The sequence below is a fragment of the Mus musculus genome, chromosome 7, assembly GCF_000001635.26.
Source record: "Mus musculus strain C57BL/6J chromosome 7, GRCm38.p6 C57BL/6J".
NCBI lineage: Eukaryota > Metazoa > Chordata > Mammalia > Rodentia > Muridae > Mus > Mus musculus.
This window is the reverse complement of record NC_000073.6, coordinates 28,807,200-28,822,319: the sequence shown is the minus strand read 5'-3', so window position 1 is coordinate 28,822,319 and position 15,120 is coordinate 28,807,200. Positions and strand designations below refer to the sequence as shown.

Here is a 15,120-nt window from a genome sequence, read left to right as displayed (position 1 = left end):
CACCACTCTTTGGAATGCTAAGTGGGAGAGAGGAAAGCAGACAACCCACCCTTGGAGCCCCAGCAAATAGTTTTATTTTCCAAACAATTTTATTGAAATGTGCCAAGATACATGGGCAGCACAAATGTATGAACAGGAAAAAAAAAAAATCACACATACAGTCATTTTAAAAAGTGAAGGTTAATCTTGGGAGATACCAGTTCCCCTCCCCCCCTCCAGAGTTCCAGCATTTCTGTTGTGGTTAAGCCTCTACTGACCTAGCATTTAAAAGGAAAAAACTGCAAAAATAAATCAAAACAAAACCAAAAAGAAAAAAAAAAACAAGAAAAAAAAAAAAAAAACCAAACAAACCAACAGCATAAAGGAAAGGAACATTTTCCTGCTCGGATGGAGTCTTCCTTCCCAGCATCCAATTAGGAGGCGTGCTGTGCAGTGGAGAAGCACAACTTCAGAGTGTATGGGTACGGGCCATCTGGAAACAAGAGGACAGATGTCAGTCAGGCTGGAACCCTCTGGAGCTCCCGGACCAGTCATCTCAATCTGCACCCACACGCCCTCCTCTGCAGGTCAATTACCAGGATCTAACTCATCACCACCCACGGTAAGCTAGAGCAACTCCCAAGCTATCAGGTGGGTGGAACCCGGCAGCCTGGCTGGCCTCCCAGGAGGATGTCATCAGACTGCTCTCCTGGTGACCAAGTCCCATCTGCCTGTGTCTGCGACAAAGGCAATCTCTAGGGTCCTATCTTGAGGGTAGAAAGATGGCTCTGGCATGTAGCCAGACAAGCCATCAAGCCACTAGGGAGATTCTGCAGGACACACAGACACTCACTTGGGTTTTTCATCTGGTAATGGTTCAGGAAGCCCAAGGTCTCCAGGGCATCGCTCTTCGAGTCCCACTCCAGCAGCCCAGAGGAGCTCCGCTCGCCTGAATCAAACAGGAGACAGCAGAGGGGTTAGGCAGGGCCACACAAGGTTAGTCTCCTCCCAGCAACCACCACCCACAGCTGCAGTGGGGTCGGGGAGGGAAGTGGTGTCTGACTCACTTTTGCCTGAAAATACTTTGACAGAGGTTGGCCGCTTCACTCCCAGTTCATCGCAGATCTGGTGCAAGAGAGTAACGAGTAAGAGAATTCAGAAACCATATGGAAGACTTAAAGCAGACCAGACAACTGTGGTCTTGTGTGGACTGTACCCCACCAGCCTGGGACTCACAGAAACACCTCCATGAGGCAGCACAAGAAGAGAGACTGTTCCTCAAACCACAACTCTGGCCACCCACAGTATGACAGCAGATAGGTGTTGCTGAATTGCTGGCCAACACCCATGGGCCCCTCTTGCTGTCTCTGCCCAGGTTCCAAAGCATCACCTTTGTGGCAACCCCACAATCATGACTGCCTGGCCAAGATGTGAAAGCAGTGTGCAGAGCTCTACACCAGGACACACTCTATGCCTCTGCTCGCTCTAACCACAGCCAAGACGAGAAGAATCTGCCCCCTCCCTTTCTTTTGCTGTGTCCCAAATGAGCCCAACTGAAGCCAATGTCATGACAGATCGGTTTCACAACACCCACCTCAAAGAAGTTCTCCTCAGTCACCTCGAGGGGAGCATTGAAGAAGTGCAGTACATTGCTAGGGTGCTGGATGCGGTTCTTAGCTGCCTGCTCTGGAGTGGAGAACCGATTGTTCCTTGACTCGCTGAAGTCTTTATAGCTGCAGGATCCATCTTCTAGCCCGTATGACTGACCAGGCATAATGGCTGGTTGCTTGGAGACACTGAGAGGAAGAAAGGAAGTCTTTGTTCTATGCTGAATTGTCTGTCCTCTAGGGTCAGCCAGAGGCTCAGCTGGCCTCACGCCTATCTGATACTGCTGAGTGCTTTTAACACACACTGCTGCACTCAAGCTAACCTCCTTTCTCCCAAGGCTTCAGAGGAAGAGGAGCATGGCTCCTATCCCCACCCCCATTCCTGCCTATGTCAGCACCCTGATCTCAATCACAACTGAAATCACACCTCTGTCCATCTTTTCTGATGACAGTACCCACCAGACATTCATCTTCTGCCCAAACATGAAGTTGTTGTTGAGGTGAGTAATGGCTCGGTCCACAGCATAGCCATCAGCCATTTCCACCATGGCGGCCCCCGGCTTGCTTTTCATAAATTTCACCTTAGGGAGAAAGGTGCGATTTAGCACACATGTCTAGTTGCAGGTCCTCTCCCCTGACAGCTACAAGCTAACTCCTGCTCTGGTTCTAGTCGTCCATTTCCTCAAAGGTGAAAGGGGACCAGAACCAACCCAGAGCAGGTCTGGCCCGTGCGCTGAGCTCAAGCCAAGTGGGCAGTGGAGCCCGGGCAGGATCTTTCTCATTGGAGAGCTGCTGCACGAAGCCAGCTCTGCAGAATGAGGAAGCTAGCTCTCTACATTTTGCTGCTTCAGGTTAGATATTCTATCACAATATCAATAAAAGTGCTGAGGAAAGACTCTTGGGTCTTCTAAGTGTTCTACCTCTGAGACCCAAATACCTTTATACAGTAGACCACAGTATATACTGGTAGAGGCTCTAAGAAGCCAGGCCAACTATGGGAAGTCACGCTTCCCACATAAAGGGTTATTCAACTCGTCCTTCCTTTCTGCTTTAATACAGCAGGTAAAAAACCCTAAAACCACTACAGAAAGTGCACTAATGCTCCTGCTGTTCCAAACAGTTTTACTGTGGTTTTTCAAAGAGGGTCTCACTTTGTGGCCTAGGTTTCAGAGTGCTAAGGTGTGCATCATGACACCAGGCTACTATCAACTCTTTTTTTTTTTTTTTTAAAGATTTATTTATTTATTATATGTAAGTACACTGTAGCTGTCTTCAGACACACCAGAAGAGGGAGTCAGATCTTGTTACAGATGGTTGTGAGCCACCATGTGGTTGCTGGGATTTGAACTCTGGACCTTCGGAAGAGCAGTCGGGTACTCTTACCCACTGAGCCATCTCACCAGCCCTACTATCAACTCTTATCTGGTGGCCCAGGCCCAGACTCTTGGATGAACTTGAAACCATACTAGTTTGTTATAAGATACCACTAGCCAGGTGGAATCAGCTTTCCAGCAGAGAATGCAGAAGGGTCTGGAGCTGCCCGATTACCTGCAGCTACCCAGAGGCAATCTTTACAGTCTTTACTACCTACACTCTTAGGACTCACTCTTCAACACTAAGTCTCAATACTTTTAAGATACATGGGTAACTCAGACTGCAAACACTGAAGCTCTCATGAAGCAGCAGGCTGGCTGTGCTCTAGGAAACACCACTACAAAGGATGCACCTCACTCCCTGGCTCCTTCCCCTCTGCTCCCCTCCATTTGAGACATAGGGCCTCCTTCAGCTCTTCAAGGAAAGCAAGCTCACCTTCTCCACATTGCCATACAAGCAGAAGACATTGAAGACTCGATCACAGTTCATCTTAGATTGATCCAAGCCATAGACCATGAGCACAGGGCTGTCAGCGTGGGGGCCATAGTCGGGTGGTGGGGGAGGGGGTGGGGGATGACCATACTGGGGGCCATAGCGACTTGGGCCCCGGCGGTGACCCCCCACAGGTGGGCCCATCCTTCTCCCTTCGTAGTGAGGTGGGGGGGGCCCGTAGCCCTCATCATGGTAATGGCTGTGGTACCCACCATGGGGCCCTCCTGGGGGGTGGGAAGGAAAGAGAGGGAGGACGGGTGAGAATTTTCGCGGCGGACGACGGGCAGGGGCACATGAGCCACGGGAGTCCACGGAGGGGAACCCCCTGCCCTCACCATATTCTGCGGGATGATCTCCCAGGAGAGGGGGCTGCCGCTGGCGTTTGTTGGGGTTACTGCCAGGGTCACCTGTAGATTGAAAACAGAGTTAGGAATAGAACACAAGAAAGAATCCCCGGACTCCTGACTACAGAGGCCAGTCTCAAGACCGCAGAGCTCTGTGAGCATGGCTACAAACTCTTTCCTTACAAGGGCTGCTGGGGCCTCCGCCTCCTTCCTAAGATGCAAGGATGGGGGCATGAAGCCCAGGTCTCACAGCTGGAATCCACTCTCCCTCCTGTCTGCACAGACCAGCCTCTCTCCTCCTCAGCTAAGGATTTTGGGATCCCTTGTACTGCCGTGTTATGCCTTATAGTAGGGAACAGGCAGGACCAGCCTAGCTCCTAGGCCGCTTAGGGAACTATAGCATGGGTGTATTATGTATGAAGGGGAAGAGCAGTTTTATGACGTAATTCCCAATGAAGGGAGAAAGATTAAGGGCAATAACCAAATTAAGTAATCCAAGATGGACAGAAATATGGTGAACAGCCCACAATGCCTCTATGTCCTGGGAGCTCAAGGCTCCACTCCAGGTCTCTCTCTATCAACCCTGGGCCCAGCCACCCTCCACATCCCATCCAGCCGGAGAGGGACTGTAGGAGCTGACAAGCAGGGCGAGAGCACAATCAGTTTCAAAGAGCAGTTAGGTAGGTAACAAGGCACCAACAATCTCAGACCCAACAATGGCGCAGAGCCCCCTCCCACCCTAGCTGCAGTTCGTAATTAACCATTAGTTTAGCGCTTAAGTGCAGACACTGATAAGCACTTTACAGACGTCACAGCTTGGTTCCTCACAACAACCCTATGAGGTAGGTACTCATTTCTTAGCCCCACTTTACAGATAAGAAATTAGAGCAGTTACTCTTTCTCTGAGCAGTTAGGACACTTGCAAATCAGTGGCTGAGCCAGAACCTCAGCCCAGGTCTGGGTGGCACCAAGACCCAGAGCTTGAAACCACTGCCCTTTCCTGCCACCCTGCTTGAGTTTTTCAAGTCATTACAAAGATGGAAAAGGGCTACTTACAGCAGAAGTACAGAGTACAATGTCCATTTGTCACAAAAAAACAAATCTGTATTTTTCTCTTACCATTGGACGCTTCAACAGTGAGTTAGCACAGTTCTGAAAGATGGCGTCCCATCAAACATACACTGCGACCCTGCATCACATGGTTTTACAGTCATAAATACAAGTCACGGTACACATCCGCTACATTTTCTTTAAAAGTCAATGTTCTGATTAAATCACAATTGGCTCACAGATGTTCTGTCCTCAGAAGATACCAGAAAAGTGGAAATAAAGGTGTATGAGGTGGGTAGTGTCCCTCCGTGTGGTCAGCTCCTCACACTGTGTGCTGCAGTGCGGTGCTTCTGGCTGTGTAGCGCTCCATGTGCGTGTCTCCTGGTATGAAGTGTGCCAGTGGCCCCACTATGCTCGCGCTGTGGCCTTGGTTGCGTGCCCGGTTACCCACCAGCAGGTAACTGTGTGCCTCTGAGCTGTTTTGATTTTAGGTCTGTTTTCTGATTTTTTGTTGTTGTGGTTTAATTTTTTATTTCTGATCTCCAGTTGGTGCAGACTGTGTTGGCAGCCGATGACTGCAGGAAAAAAAAAAATCAAAATACAAAAGAAAAAAAAGAAGGCCCTCCCCAAACCAAAGGACTTAAAAAAACAAAACCTGCATGGCGAGGAATGGAGGATCCTATTGTCTTGGAGGCTCATGGAATCTACTTCAGTCTATGAATCGAATCGTTCTCCGAAAAGAGCACCGCTGGCTGGCTGGGCGCACTTGGGCTGTGTTTCCTACTTCTGTGTACATTCTTGGGTTCAAGTTTGCTTGGATTTTTGACTTTTTTTATGTTTAGTAAAAAAGCAGTGTCTGCTGCCATGTTGCGTCTCTTTCTTTGTCTCTGTCTGCCTCTGTCTCTGTGCTTGTAGCTGTTCCTTGGAGCGCGGTGTGGTGTTCTTGATGTAGTGAGCTCAATCTGCGGCTGTCTCTGGGAGCGTGGTGGAGGCTGCATGTTGTTCTCCAGGAAGAACTAGTGGTTTTGTGCCCTGTGTGTTGGTGCGCAATGTGCAGAGGCAGAGCCGCTGAAGTGTGGTTCCGGAGGGGGTGGCCAAGCACCGCCCTCACTCCAGGTCACCTCATCAGCCCAAGCTGAGAGGCATCAAAGCCAATGCACACACAGGCAGCCCCTGCCACTAGCCCCTGCCGGCCTGCACATCTTCTATTTGTGTTCCTTGGAGAAGAAATGGTTGGTTGCCATGTTTCTGTCAGCAGTCATGTAATGCCATTGCTCGCTCTGGTACATTCATTTGGTCATAATTTGCCTCTGACCTTTGGAGGGAGCAGCCAGGCCCAGAGGGCCAATTCTGAGGGTCCTTGGGAGAGTCTAGCCCACCCTGCCCACTGGTTCTTAGCTGCAAAACAAGCAAGACAGGCCCACCTACAAGTGTAGGGTGAGTCTCTGGTCTCCCAGAGCCTCTGCCATCAAGAGTGTCAGCCATCAAGCCTCCTCCCACATCCCAAGAACTAGTCCGACGTTATCAGTCCAAGAGACTGTCAATCTTGCTGATTTTCACAGGGGTGACGCTGTTTTTCAAAGACAATCTTTCACTTGCTTACCAAAGGCAAACCATTCTTGTCAACACTAGAAAGGGGGTTGCACATGTGGACCCGGAAGAGATGCTGAGCCCCCTCTACAAAGGAGAACAGTCATGTCTGCCTCAACTTATCCCAAGTGTCTGACCTCTACAAGGTCTACTGGTTTGGAGGCTGTGCTTCAAAACCCTAGCAGAGCTCACCCCTTCTTGCTGACACCCTTACTTCCGTCCCTCTTTGACAATGGAGAGCGAGAGGGACTTTTTCTCATCTTCCAGGGAATGGAGATTCCAGCAACCCTAACCAGGCTCTAGAACAAAGGCAGCAAAATCATTTGGAGCTGCTACCCATTTCTGCTCTTCTTGCCAGCCTCCTCCTCAGTGATGCCCTGTTCCCACCCTGCTCAAGCCCCAGCCTTAGCCCTCCCATGTCCACAGGGAGCCCAATGGCATTACATAACCCTGAGCCTGGGTCTGTCAAGTACACTAGTCGAGTGAAGAGGGAAGGCGGTGTATTTAGAACAAAGTAGCCATCAGGATTACCTTGTCCACTGAGGTTGGGGTTCGTGTAGTCCCAAGTATCTTGATCGTTCTTGAATACATTTAAACGCGTAGGCTGTGAAGACGAGACAGAGTCTGAAGCCGGCCGTGCCTCATCTCACCAGGTACCCAACACAGGGCAGTCACTCCCCAGACCTACCTTTGCGTACTCAATTTTCAGAGTACAACAGCCGGAATAGATGTCAGCCCCATTGAGTGAGGCCTTGGCGCGCTGGGCACTTTGCACAGAATCAAACGTGAGAAGACTTAAGGAAGCAGAACTGTGGAGCTTGGGAAAGGATTACTAGACTCAGCCTCAGTACCACATACAGCCTCGGGTAAAAGCTATGGACACACCGGGGACTGTACTCAGGAAGCAGTCATTGGCTAGGGTTCACTGTGGTCTGCACCCTTATCCCAGCCTCAACAGAGATGGCAGCAACACACTATCTCATGCCATCCCATTATATCTGCAATCTATACCCTGCCTGCTTTAAAAAGTGGCTTCTTTAAAAAAAAAAAAAAAAAAAAAAAAAAATGGCTTCTTACTGCAACTTGGCCAAGGAGACACTAGGCAAGCCATCTTTATCAAAACAAAAACCTCTCCCCCTTTCCTGTCATTCTGGAGTCTTCTGATTTTTCTTTTTTTTTCAAGACAGGGTTTGTGTAGCCCTGGCTGTCCAGGCACTCTGTAGACCAGGCTGGCCTCAAACTCAGAACTCAAAAAAGAGGACTGCCTCTGCCTCCCAAGTGCTGGGATTAAAGGCATGCGCCACCACTGCCCGGCTTGATTTCTGCTCCTTATCTAAGTTCCTCTCTAACAGAATGGACCCATCCACCTCAAAGAAGGAAGAGGACGGTGGATAGAGCTGAGCTGTCTCACTTGCACAGCTGCATGAAGGAAGCACTGGGCCCAACTCTCACAAGGGGTGCACACACTCCTAAACAAAATAGTATCTCATTAGAACATACCCTGATCAGCTGTTTCTATAAGCCTCATAGCCTGGTCTTTTACATTCTCTATGCTAAACTCTGAGAAACAAACACCAGTTTCCCAGAAAAGGATATTCCACCATAGCCTGAACTCCGTTCTTCCGGAAAATGACAATTCTCTGGACAGGGCCACAAGGGTTACAGATGGTGTAAAGAACATCCTAGAAGAGATAAAAACAGGCAAGATAAGGAAGGGGCCTGGCTGGCTGGGGATGATGGAGTCGGGCAAGAGGGGAAAGAAGAGGTGGGAGCGCCTTCCCTTCACACACACCGTGGTTATGGAGTAGATGGGGTTTAGGATGGTAAACAGAAGCACGCTGTTTACGCTCCGGGAGTCATCAGAGTCGCCCGGGCGAGAGATCTTCTGGCTGGTAGAATAATTGACAAATGCAGGGTGACCGGCAATGTAGATCTGGTTGTCTGCAGCGTAGTTTACGGCATTACAAGCCCCCAGCACGTCTTCAAACTCTACCAGTGCCTGCCTCTTCTTTGGCATCACCACCACATAGCTGCAGAGAGAAGGCAGGCTTCAGTGCTCTTGGGAGGGGAACCAGACAACTTTGTGAAATGATTCTTGCTCTTCTCAACCCTGACCCCCAACACTCTAAGCCAGTTACCCTCCTGGCCCCTCTCCTAAATCAGAACAGACTGCCAGGCTGAGCAGATCACAGTGCTAATCAATCATTGCCTGGGCAACTTTGTGGAAGAAGGAATCTAGACCAGCAAGCAACTGGTCTGGTCAAACAGTAAGAAGTCACTAGGAGAATAAAGAGGTCTGACTAGATCCCCAGGGGTGGGGAAGAGATGGGGGAAGAAGGAACTAAAACTTGAAACACGGCAAGAGTGAACTCTCTGAGGACAAGTCACAGGATACAGCCACAGACCCTGGGACCAGCACTGCTCAGAACCAGACAGCAGTGACACTCAGGGATGCTAAGGAGCTCTAACCCAGCATCAAGAAGTACCTGATGGGTCCAAATTCTTGCAGGGCTTCCACAAGGTCAGCTTCCACTACTCCGTCAATCAGGCCCCTGATGTGAACAACTGGGGAGGCAGGGGTTTTGTGGGGGTCATCGTAGTTCTCCTGAAAAAGTAAGGTCACACAGTGAAAAGAGGGACCCCAATGTACTGCCACGCGATCACCAAAAGCCTTGAGTGGGTGGCCATCTGCCCCCTAGAGGCTTAGTGATAAGCCTAGCTTCTAAGGAAGGCTAAATGTAGAAAGATCCGGTCTCATATCTGATACTCTTTCTGGAATTCATCTCTGAATCAAAGTACAACAGGAAGAGTGACTTAGAAAGGGACCACACCCACAAGAAGAGCTCCAACAGCTGCCTGCTAGTCTTAACACACTCTACAATGGGTAGTGTGGCACACTCCTTTAATCCCAGAGCACTTGGGAGGCAGAAGCAGACAGATTTCTTAGTTCAAAGCCAGCCTGGTCTACAGAGTTCCAGGACAGCCAGGGCTACACAGAGAAACCCTGTCTTGAAAAACAACAACAAAAACCACACTCTGCATGTGTTCTAGCTTCTTTGTGTTTTCTCTGGCTGGGCAAGCTTTGGTCACTTGATTAAGAAGACTGTGACCACAAGTCACCTTCAGGTCTGGTCTGGGCAAAAGACCAAGTGCTTAGGGACACAAGGCTTCCAGGACAATACGCCCTGCCTGTCTTATACTGTCTAGGCCAAGGTCTTCCACCCCGAACTGCTATCCCAACCTGTAACATTTTCCACAGCTCCTCCACTCACACAATCACACACAGGCAGTTTCTAGAGCTCTGGAGAGAACGTCCTCCTCCATCTCTCTAGACTGTGGCCCATGCCCCGAACACTACTGGGCAGAAACCTATGCATATTAGTGGGTTCTTAGTGAACCACACAAGGCACACCCTTCCCAGCCATTTCCAGTTGAGGTTTGCCTTCCACAACCTTGAGTTCTAATCTTACTTCTGTTTGTCACTGGTGAGACTCAACCTAATTTACCCAGTGTCTTTCCTGCTTTGTAAAGGGAGTCCATAAAAGTCCCCATCTCAGAGGACCAACACCGAATGTGAGGTACCTCTCACCTTAAATGATTAGGGTGGGGGTAAGGCTCACCACACAGCCCATGAGATGTTCGGAGAACAACCTTTTGGAGTCTGTTCTCTCCTTCCACCTCATGGGCTCCCGTTGTCTAGCTTGGCAGTTAACTTACCAGACTCAACTAAAATGTCTTCCAAATCCTTGAGAAACCTAACACTGTAACAACAGGGAGAAGCTGATAAATGCATGAGCAGCAGCCTCATCAAGAGGGCACTGTTTGTTTGGCTTTTTGATAAGTCTCACAGCCTTGTCTGTCCTGGAATTAACTATGCATAAGAGGCTGGCCTCAAACCAAAGAGATTAAAGGCCTGTGACTCCGTGCCCACCGGAAGGACTTTAATAATAAACTTTTAAAAGGAATGCAAACTGCATCCTAACCCAGACACCATAATTGTGACCTTCAGAAGACTAAATAGGCTGAAAGACTCTATGCATAGCCACAGGACCATAATACAGTTTAGTTTATAAATGCCCCAATCCTGGAGCCCTAAGCAAATCGAGTGATAATTTCTAAGCTTGGCTCAATTCCCAAAGTTAAATCTGCCTTTCACAAATCGTCTTCCGTTTTTCAATGCACACAGTAAAAGAAGTTAAACAGTTTAATCTGGGCATTATAATTTTATAATTTCATCAAGTGAACTTCTATATGGAAACGACCATGATTAAAACTGCGACGGGGCGACTCGGTCAGGCCACCGCCCACCCGCTTCCCGCTCGCTGGCTGTGGTTGTAGAAACGCGCTTGCGCATAGGGACACGGAAAGAAGAGGAAAAAAAAAAAGATAAAGAAGTGAGGAGAAAAAAAAAAAACGGCCCGACCGCGTGCCTAGGCCCCCCACATGCCGGCCCGCGGCGCCTGCGCAGTGCGGTGCCTGCAGAGCCAGCCGCTTCCTCCGCCCCCTCAAGCCCCGCTTCGGATTGTGCGCACGCGCAAGCGCCTGTCCTCGCGCAAACCCCGCCGTTTGCCCAACGCCTGCCCCTCCCCCACCCACCAAAAAAGCGCGAGGGCTGCAGCGCCTGCGCAGAGATTTTTCCCCCCTGTGAAAAATAAATAGCTTTTTAAAGTACGAAATTTCCCCTTCCTTCCGGGAGTCTAAAGCCCCAGCCTCACCCCGCCGCCGCCGCCCGCCGCCCCGGAGCCTCCGCCGCCGCCGCCTCCGTGCTGGTCGCCGGCGTTTTCAGTCTTCAGCCGTTTAGGGGCTCGGCCTCCCTCGTTGCCGCCGCCGTAATAGCGACCACCGCCACCTCCGCCGCCCGCAGCCGCCATCTTCACCATCGCTCCCGCCCGCCTCAGCTGCTCGTCCGGCTGCTGCCTCTGCTCGAGCCGCCGACGCCGCTTCTCCGCCCGGGGCAGCAGCCTCCGCGACATGGCGGCGCAGAACCCGCCTCCCCCCGCCTCTCATTGGGGGAGGGACACGCCCGTCACTCGCCGCCCCCACCCGATAGGGGGAGCCACTGGCCCTATCTTGGGGGGAGGGGAAGTTTCCTCACGGTTCATTTCTATTGGATAGGACGCATGCCGTTCTATTGGAAAGACCGCCTCTGTTCGCCAATCGCACTCCTTATAGGTGAACGCTTCTTGCCAGTCATTCCGCCAGGCCCCACCTCCTTAAAATAAACTCTGATTTAATAGGCCAGATTTTTGGGATCGCTCCGCCTTCCCACAAACAGTAAATGGAAGTGGGCCTCCGAAGCTCCGCCTCCTTCCCGCTCTCATTGGTTTCCTAGCTAATCGGTCACTCTGAAATCCTTGCGTTTCCCAGTCACAACGACCATCTTCCCGCGCCACTCCGCTGGGATACAAGAAAGGCCTTCCCTTCTGTGTTCCTACAATTGTTCCCCCAGGTGCCCGTCTCGTACGTCAACACTCGATTGGTCAATGAAGAGTGGAAAGAATGCCCTATTGCCAGATGGTATAGGACGACTGATAGCTTCTGATTGGTGAAAAAGGAGAGCCCGTAGGCTCTCTGTGGCGCAATCTAGGAACCGGTCCCGAGAGAGCGCATGCGCTCCTGTACTTTTGGGGGGGGGGGGGGGCTTCAATAGAAGAGGTGACTTTAAGGGATACAACTACTCGAGTACCCGAACGGTCTTTCGCGCGTCTGTTGTTTGCAAGCTCCGGAAGTCTAGAGCAAGACAACAATTTGCAGCAGCTATAACCCATTAGAACGTTTACTTCACCTCTACCCTATCCTAAGCTGGAGGTTATTATTTTTAAAAGAACCTTCAAATCTGAGCACTTCTCACTAATAAAACACTCATTGATTGCCATGTGACTTTGGACCCTGGCAGGCACCGTCATTTCACTCTAAATTCAGTCATGGTGGTAGATCTTTATAGTTCAACTCGGTTCGCACTTGGCAACTGAGCACCCTGCGTCCTCCAGAGTGCTCTGTGGCTTAGACTCGCTACTTGGAGACTGCTCTGAAGCGATTGTCTCCTCCCAGGGTCCTGCGAAGCCCGAGAGCTGCAACGCCGACAAGTGCCCGCCGGGGAGCAAGCAGACAGGGAACGTACTGACGGAGGATCCGGATCCCGACCACAGACCCGTCCAGAGGCTTTATGGGGAAACTAGGGAGTCAAGAAGACTCTGGGATGTAGCTCAGCAATGGAACGCTTGCCTAGCACAGACAAGGCGCGTATCTACCCCCACCCCCACCACACGCACGCGCGCGCGCGCACACACACACACACACACACACACACGTCTTGAGACGGTGTAAGACTCACAGGCCGCTTCAAAACGTGCTGTGACACCTTTCCACCAGGTCATTCCCAAAGCGGATATCCGCTTGGTACTAAGTTTGAAATGTGAGTAAAGGCTCAGAGAACAGAACCCCGGGTGTTGGGATAAGTTTTAAGCATGGCGTAGTGGTTGCAAGCCTGTAATGCAGCGCTCTGGAGGCAGGATTGCCTTGAGTTCAGGGCTACCCTGGGATACAAAGGGATTCTCCTAATTAAAAAAGTTTGGAAGCGGTGGAGGCTGGTGAGGATATAAATGGATCTCCAGCCATTTCACTGGACACAGACACTCCAAAGAAGGCCCTCCCAACATGGGGTACGCCGCCAAGGCGTAGCAGGTGACGCACGGGGGGCGGGGAGGCGGCGCTCCCGCAGAAGGGCGGGGTCCCGCGTCTACGTCAGAGACGGTAGTGGGGGAGGGGAACGGGAGGTCTCCTATCCTCCCCCGCGCGGGTCCCGTATGCCCCTCATTCGGGCGTGCTGTCCGCACTAGGCTAAACCCTGTACGGTGCAAGCGGCTCGTAGACTACTCACGCCTGGGGCAGCTACTGGTGCCCACGCCCGTGCCCGCTGCTCCCGCAGCCTGTCCCCCGCCCTCCCGCCGGCGCAGCGACGTGCGTCCCGCAGGTCCCCCCACGCCCCCACATCCCTCCCCGACCCCTTGGCCCTGTCCCCTACCAGCTCGGCGGCGAGCTTGGCCGGCCGTCCGGGATCGAAAAGAGCAGACACTGGGAAGTTTTGGGGGAGGGAGGGGCGGACCTTAAAGGGACCACGACCTCTTTTCACTGGGGGAAAGGGGGCACTGAGGAAGATAACCGAGTCTGGAACGGAATGGGAAGAACGTTGAGCGGCTGTGTTGTTTGAGCTCCGCATTCTTGCTCACCCTCTGTCCCACTTTCCACCCTAGCCAGGAAAATAAGTCCTCCAGTCGCTTGCGGTTTACGTGGCAGTTTTCTCCATTTGCCGAGTGTTTGGAAGATAAATGTAGACATGTTTGTTGTACAGATGGGTAAGCAGGCTCGAGGACCTAAGATGCCACAGCTGCTAAGTGTCTGATGTCGAAACTGATACTGGGTGATGTCTGTGTGCCTATCAGAGAACGCTAGAGAACCGTGGTTAAGCACAGGGGTTATGCCCCACACCAGGCTCAGCTGTGCAGCTGAGGCAGGGAGTTTTGAGTGTAAGGACAGCTTGGGGCCACATATCTAGACCACACGCAGGTCATCTGACTCTCACAGCTCCTGTACACCCACACCAACCCAAAAATCTGCTGATTCTCTGCCTGCCGAGGTCAGAAGAAGGCCCGATCGCCAGGTACTGGAGTTCCCCACCGGTTGTGAGCTGACATGTGGGTGCCTGGAATTGAACCCCCCAGACCCTCTTTAGAAGCAACTAGTACTTTTGACGGCTGAGCCATCTGTCTTTGCTCCTTTTCATCCAACTGCCTTTGACTCCAGTGGCACATCTTAGTCATTTTAGTCCTATGCCTTCTCACAGTTATAATTATGTATACTCCCTGAGAGAAACCGGGTGTGGGCAACAACTGCCCTGTCACAGAAACTCCCTGTTTTTTGATTCCCAAGGTTATAGCCAAGGAAAGAAGTAATGAAAGCAGGCCAGGAGACTGGGACACTGCCGTAAGGGCTTCCTGGAGAGCCATGGGTTCCCCTGGAATGCTGGGGCTACACTGGGACAGAAAGGGTTATGAAGTGAGCCTCCTTCGGGTTGGCCTGCTAAATTGGCTAATCCTCCCTAGTGGTGCAAGGACAAAGCCAGCTCAGCTAATGAAGCCACTGCGCCTCACTTCTCAGTCCTTGGAGTAATCCCAGTTCTGAGAGAACTGAGTACAAGGTCATCCTCCACTCCTAAAGAGCTGAGAACCAGCCGGAGGTACGTGAAATCCTGTCTTCTGAGGAGGAGGGGGGGAGGAGGAGGAGGAGGAGGAGGAGGAGGAGGAGGAGGAGGAGGAGGAGGAGGAGGAGGAGAAGAAGAAGAAGAAGAAGAAGAAGAAGAAGAAGAAGAAGAAGAAGAAGAAGAAGAAGAAGAAGAAGAAGAAGAAGAAGAAGAAGAAGAAGAAGATGATCAGTGACTGCCGGGCGTGGTGGCACACACCTTTAATCCTAGCACTTGGGAGGCAGAGGCAGGCGGATTTCTGAGTTCGAGGCCAGCCTGGTCTACAGAGTAGGTTCCAGGACAGCCAGGGCTACACAGAGAAACCCTGTCTCAAAAAACTAAAGGAAAAAAAAAAAAAAGAAGAAGAAGAAGAGGAAGAAGAAGATTAAAGTAATCCAGCCAGAGAGACCGACAGAGACATGGATAGGTAAGGCTGTTGGGCCCA

General features: G+C 51.2%; 1 protein-coding gene across 8 annotated transcripts; it reads right to left on the bottom strand.

The window, feature by feature from the left end:
• Positions 1-51: 51 nt before the first annotated feature.
• Positions 52-13,774, bottom strand: Hnrnpl (heterogeneous nuclear ribonucleoprotein L). 8 transcript variants are annotated; one of them, XR_003946391.1, is made up of 15 exons: positions 13,461-13,774; positions 11,152-11,648; positions 8,923-9,041; positions 8,229-8,466; positions 8,033-8,118; positions 7,125-7,221; positions 6,968-7,040; positions 4,916-4,985; positions 3,788-3,859; positions 3,396-3,676; positions 2,046-2,167; positions 1,574-1,775; positions 1,047-1,104; positions 833-928; positions 52-472 (listed from the first exon to the last, which is right to left on the bottom strand). XR_003946391.1 is itself a non-coding variant. In XM_006539558.3 (14 exons), the coding sequence occupies exons 2-14, from the start codon at positions 11,407-11,409 to the stop codon at positions 414-416; spliced, it is 1,761 nt and encodes a 586-aa protein (XP_006539621.1). In that variant the 5' UTR covers positions 11,410-11,648; positions 13,461-13,774; the 3' UTR covers positions 57-413. The 8 variants fall into 8 exon arrangements, 6 of the variants coding, with proteins under 6 accessions (XP_006539619.1, NP_796275.3, XP_006539621.1 ...); XR_003946390.1 differs by having other exon boundaries at positions 3,788-4,985; XM_006539558.3 differs by lacking the exon at positions 4,916-4,985 and having other exon boundaries at positions 57-472.
• Positions 13,775-15,120: the final 1,346 nt, after the last annotated feature.

Excerpts from the sequence above, each read along its gene's own strand:
- Hnrnpl (XM_006539556.1), bottom strand. The coding sequence starts at position 11,409 with ATGTCGCGGAGGCTGCTGCCCCGGGCGGAGAAGCGGCGTCGGCGGCTC. Across the intron at positions 1,776-2,045 it reads GGGCAGAAGATGAATGTCTG|TGTCTCCAAGCAACCAGCCA; the intron begins GTGGGTACTGTC and ends TCTTCCTCTCAG. Across the intron at positions 473-832 it reads TTACCAGATGAAAAACCCAA|ATGGCCCGTACCCATACACT; the intron begins GTGAGTGTCTGT and ends TCTTGTTTCCAG.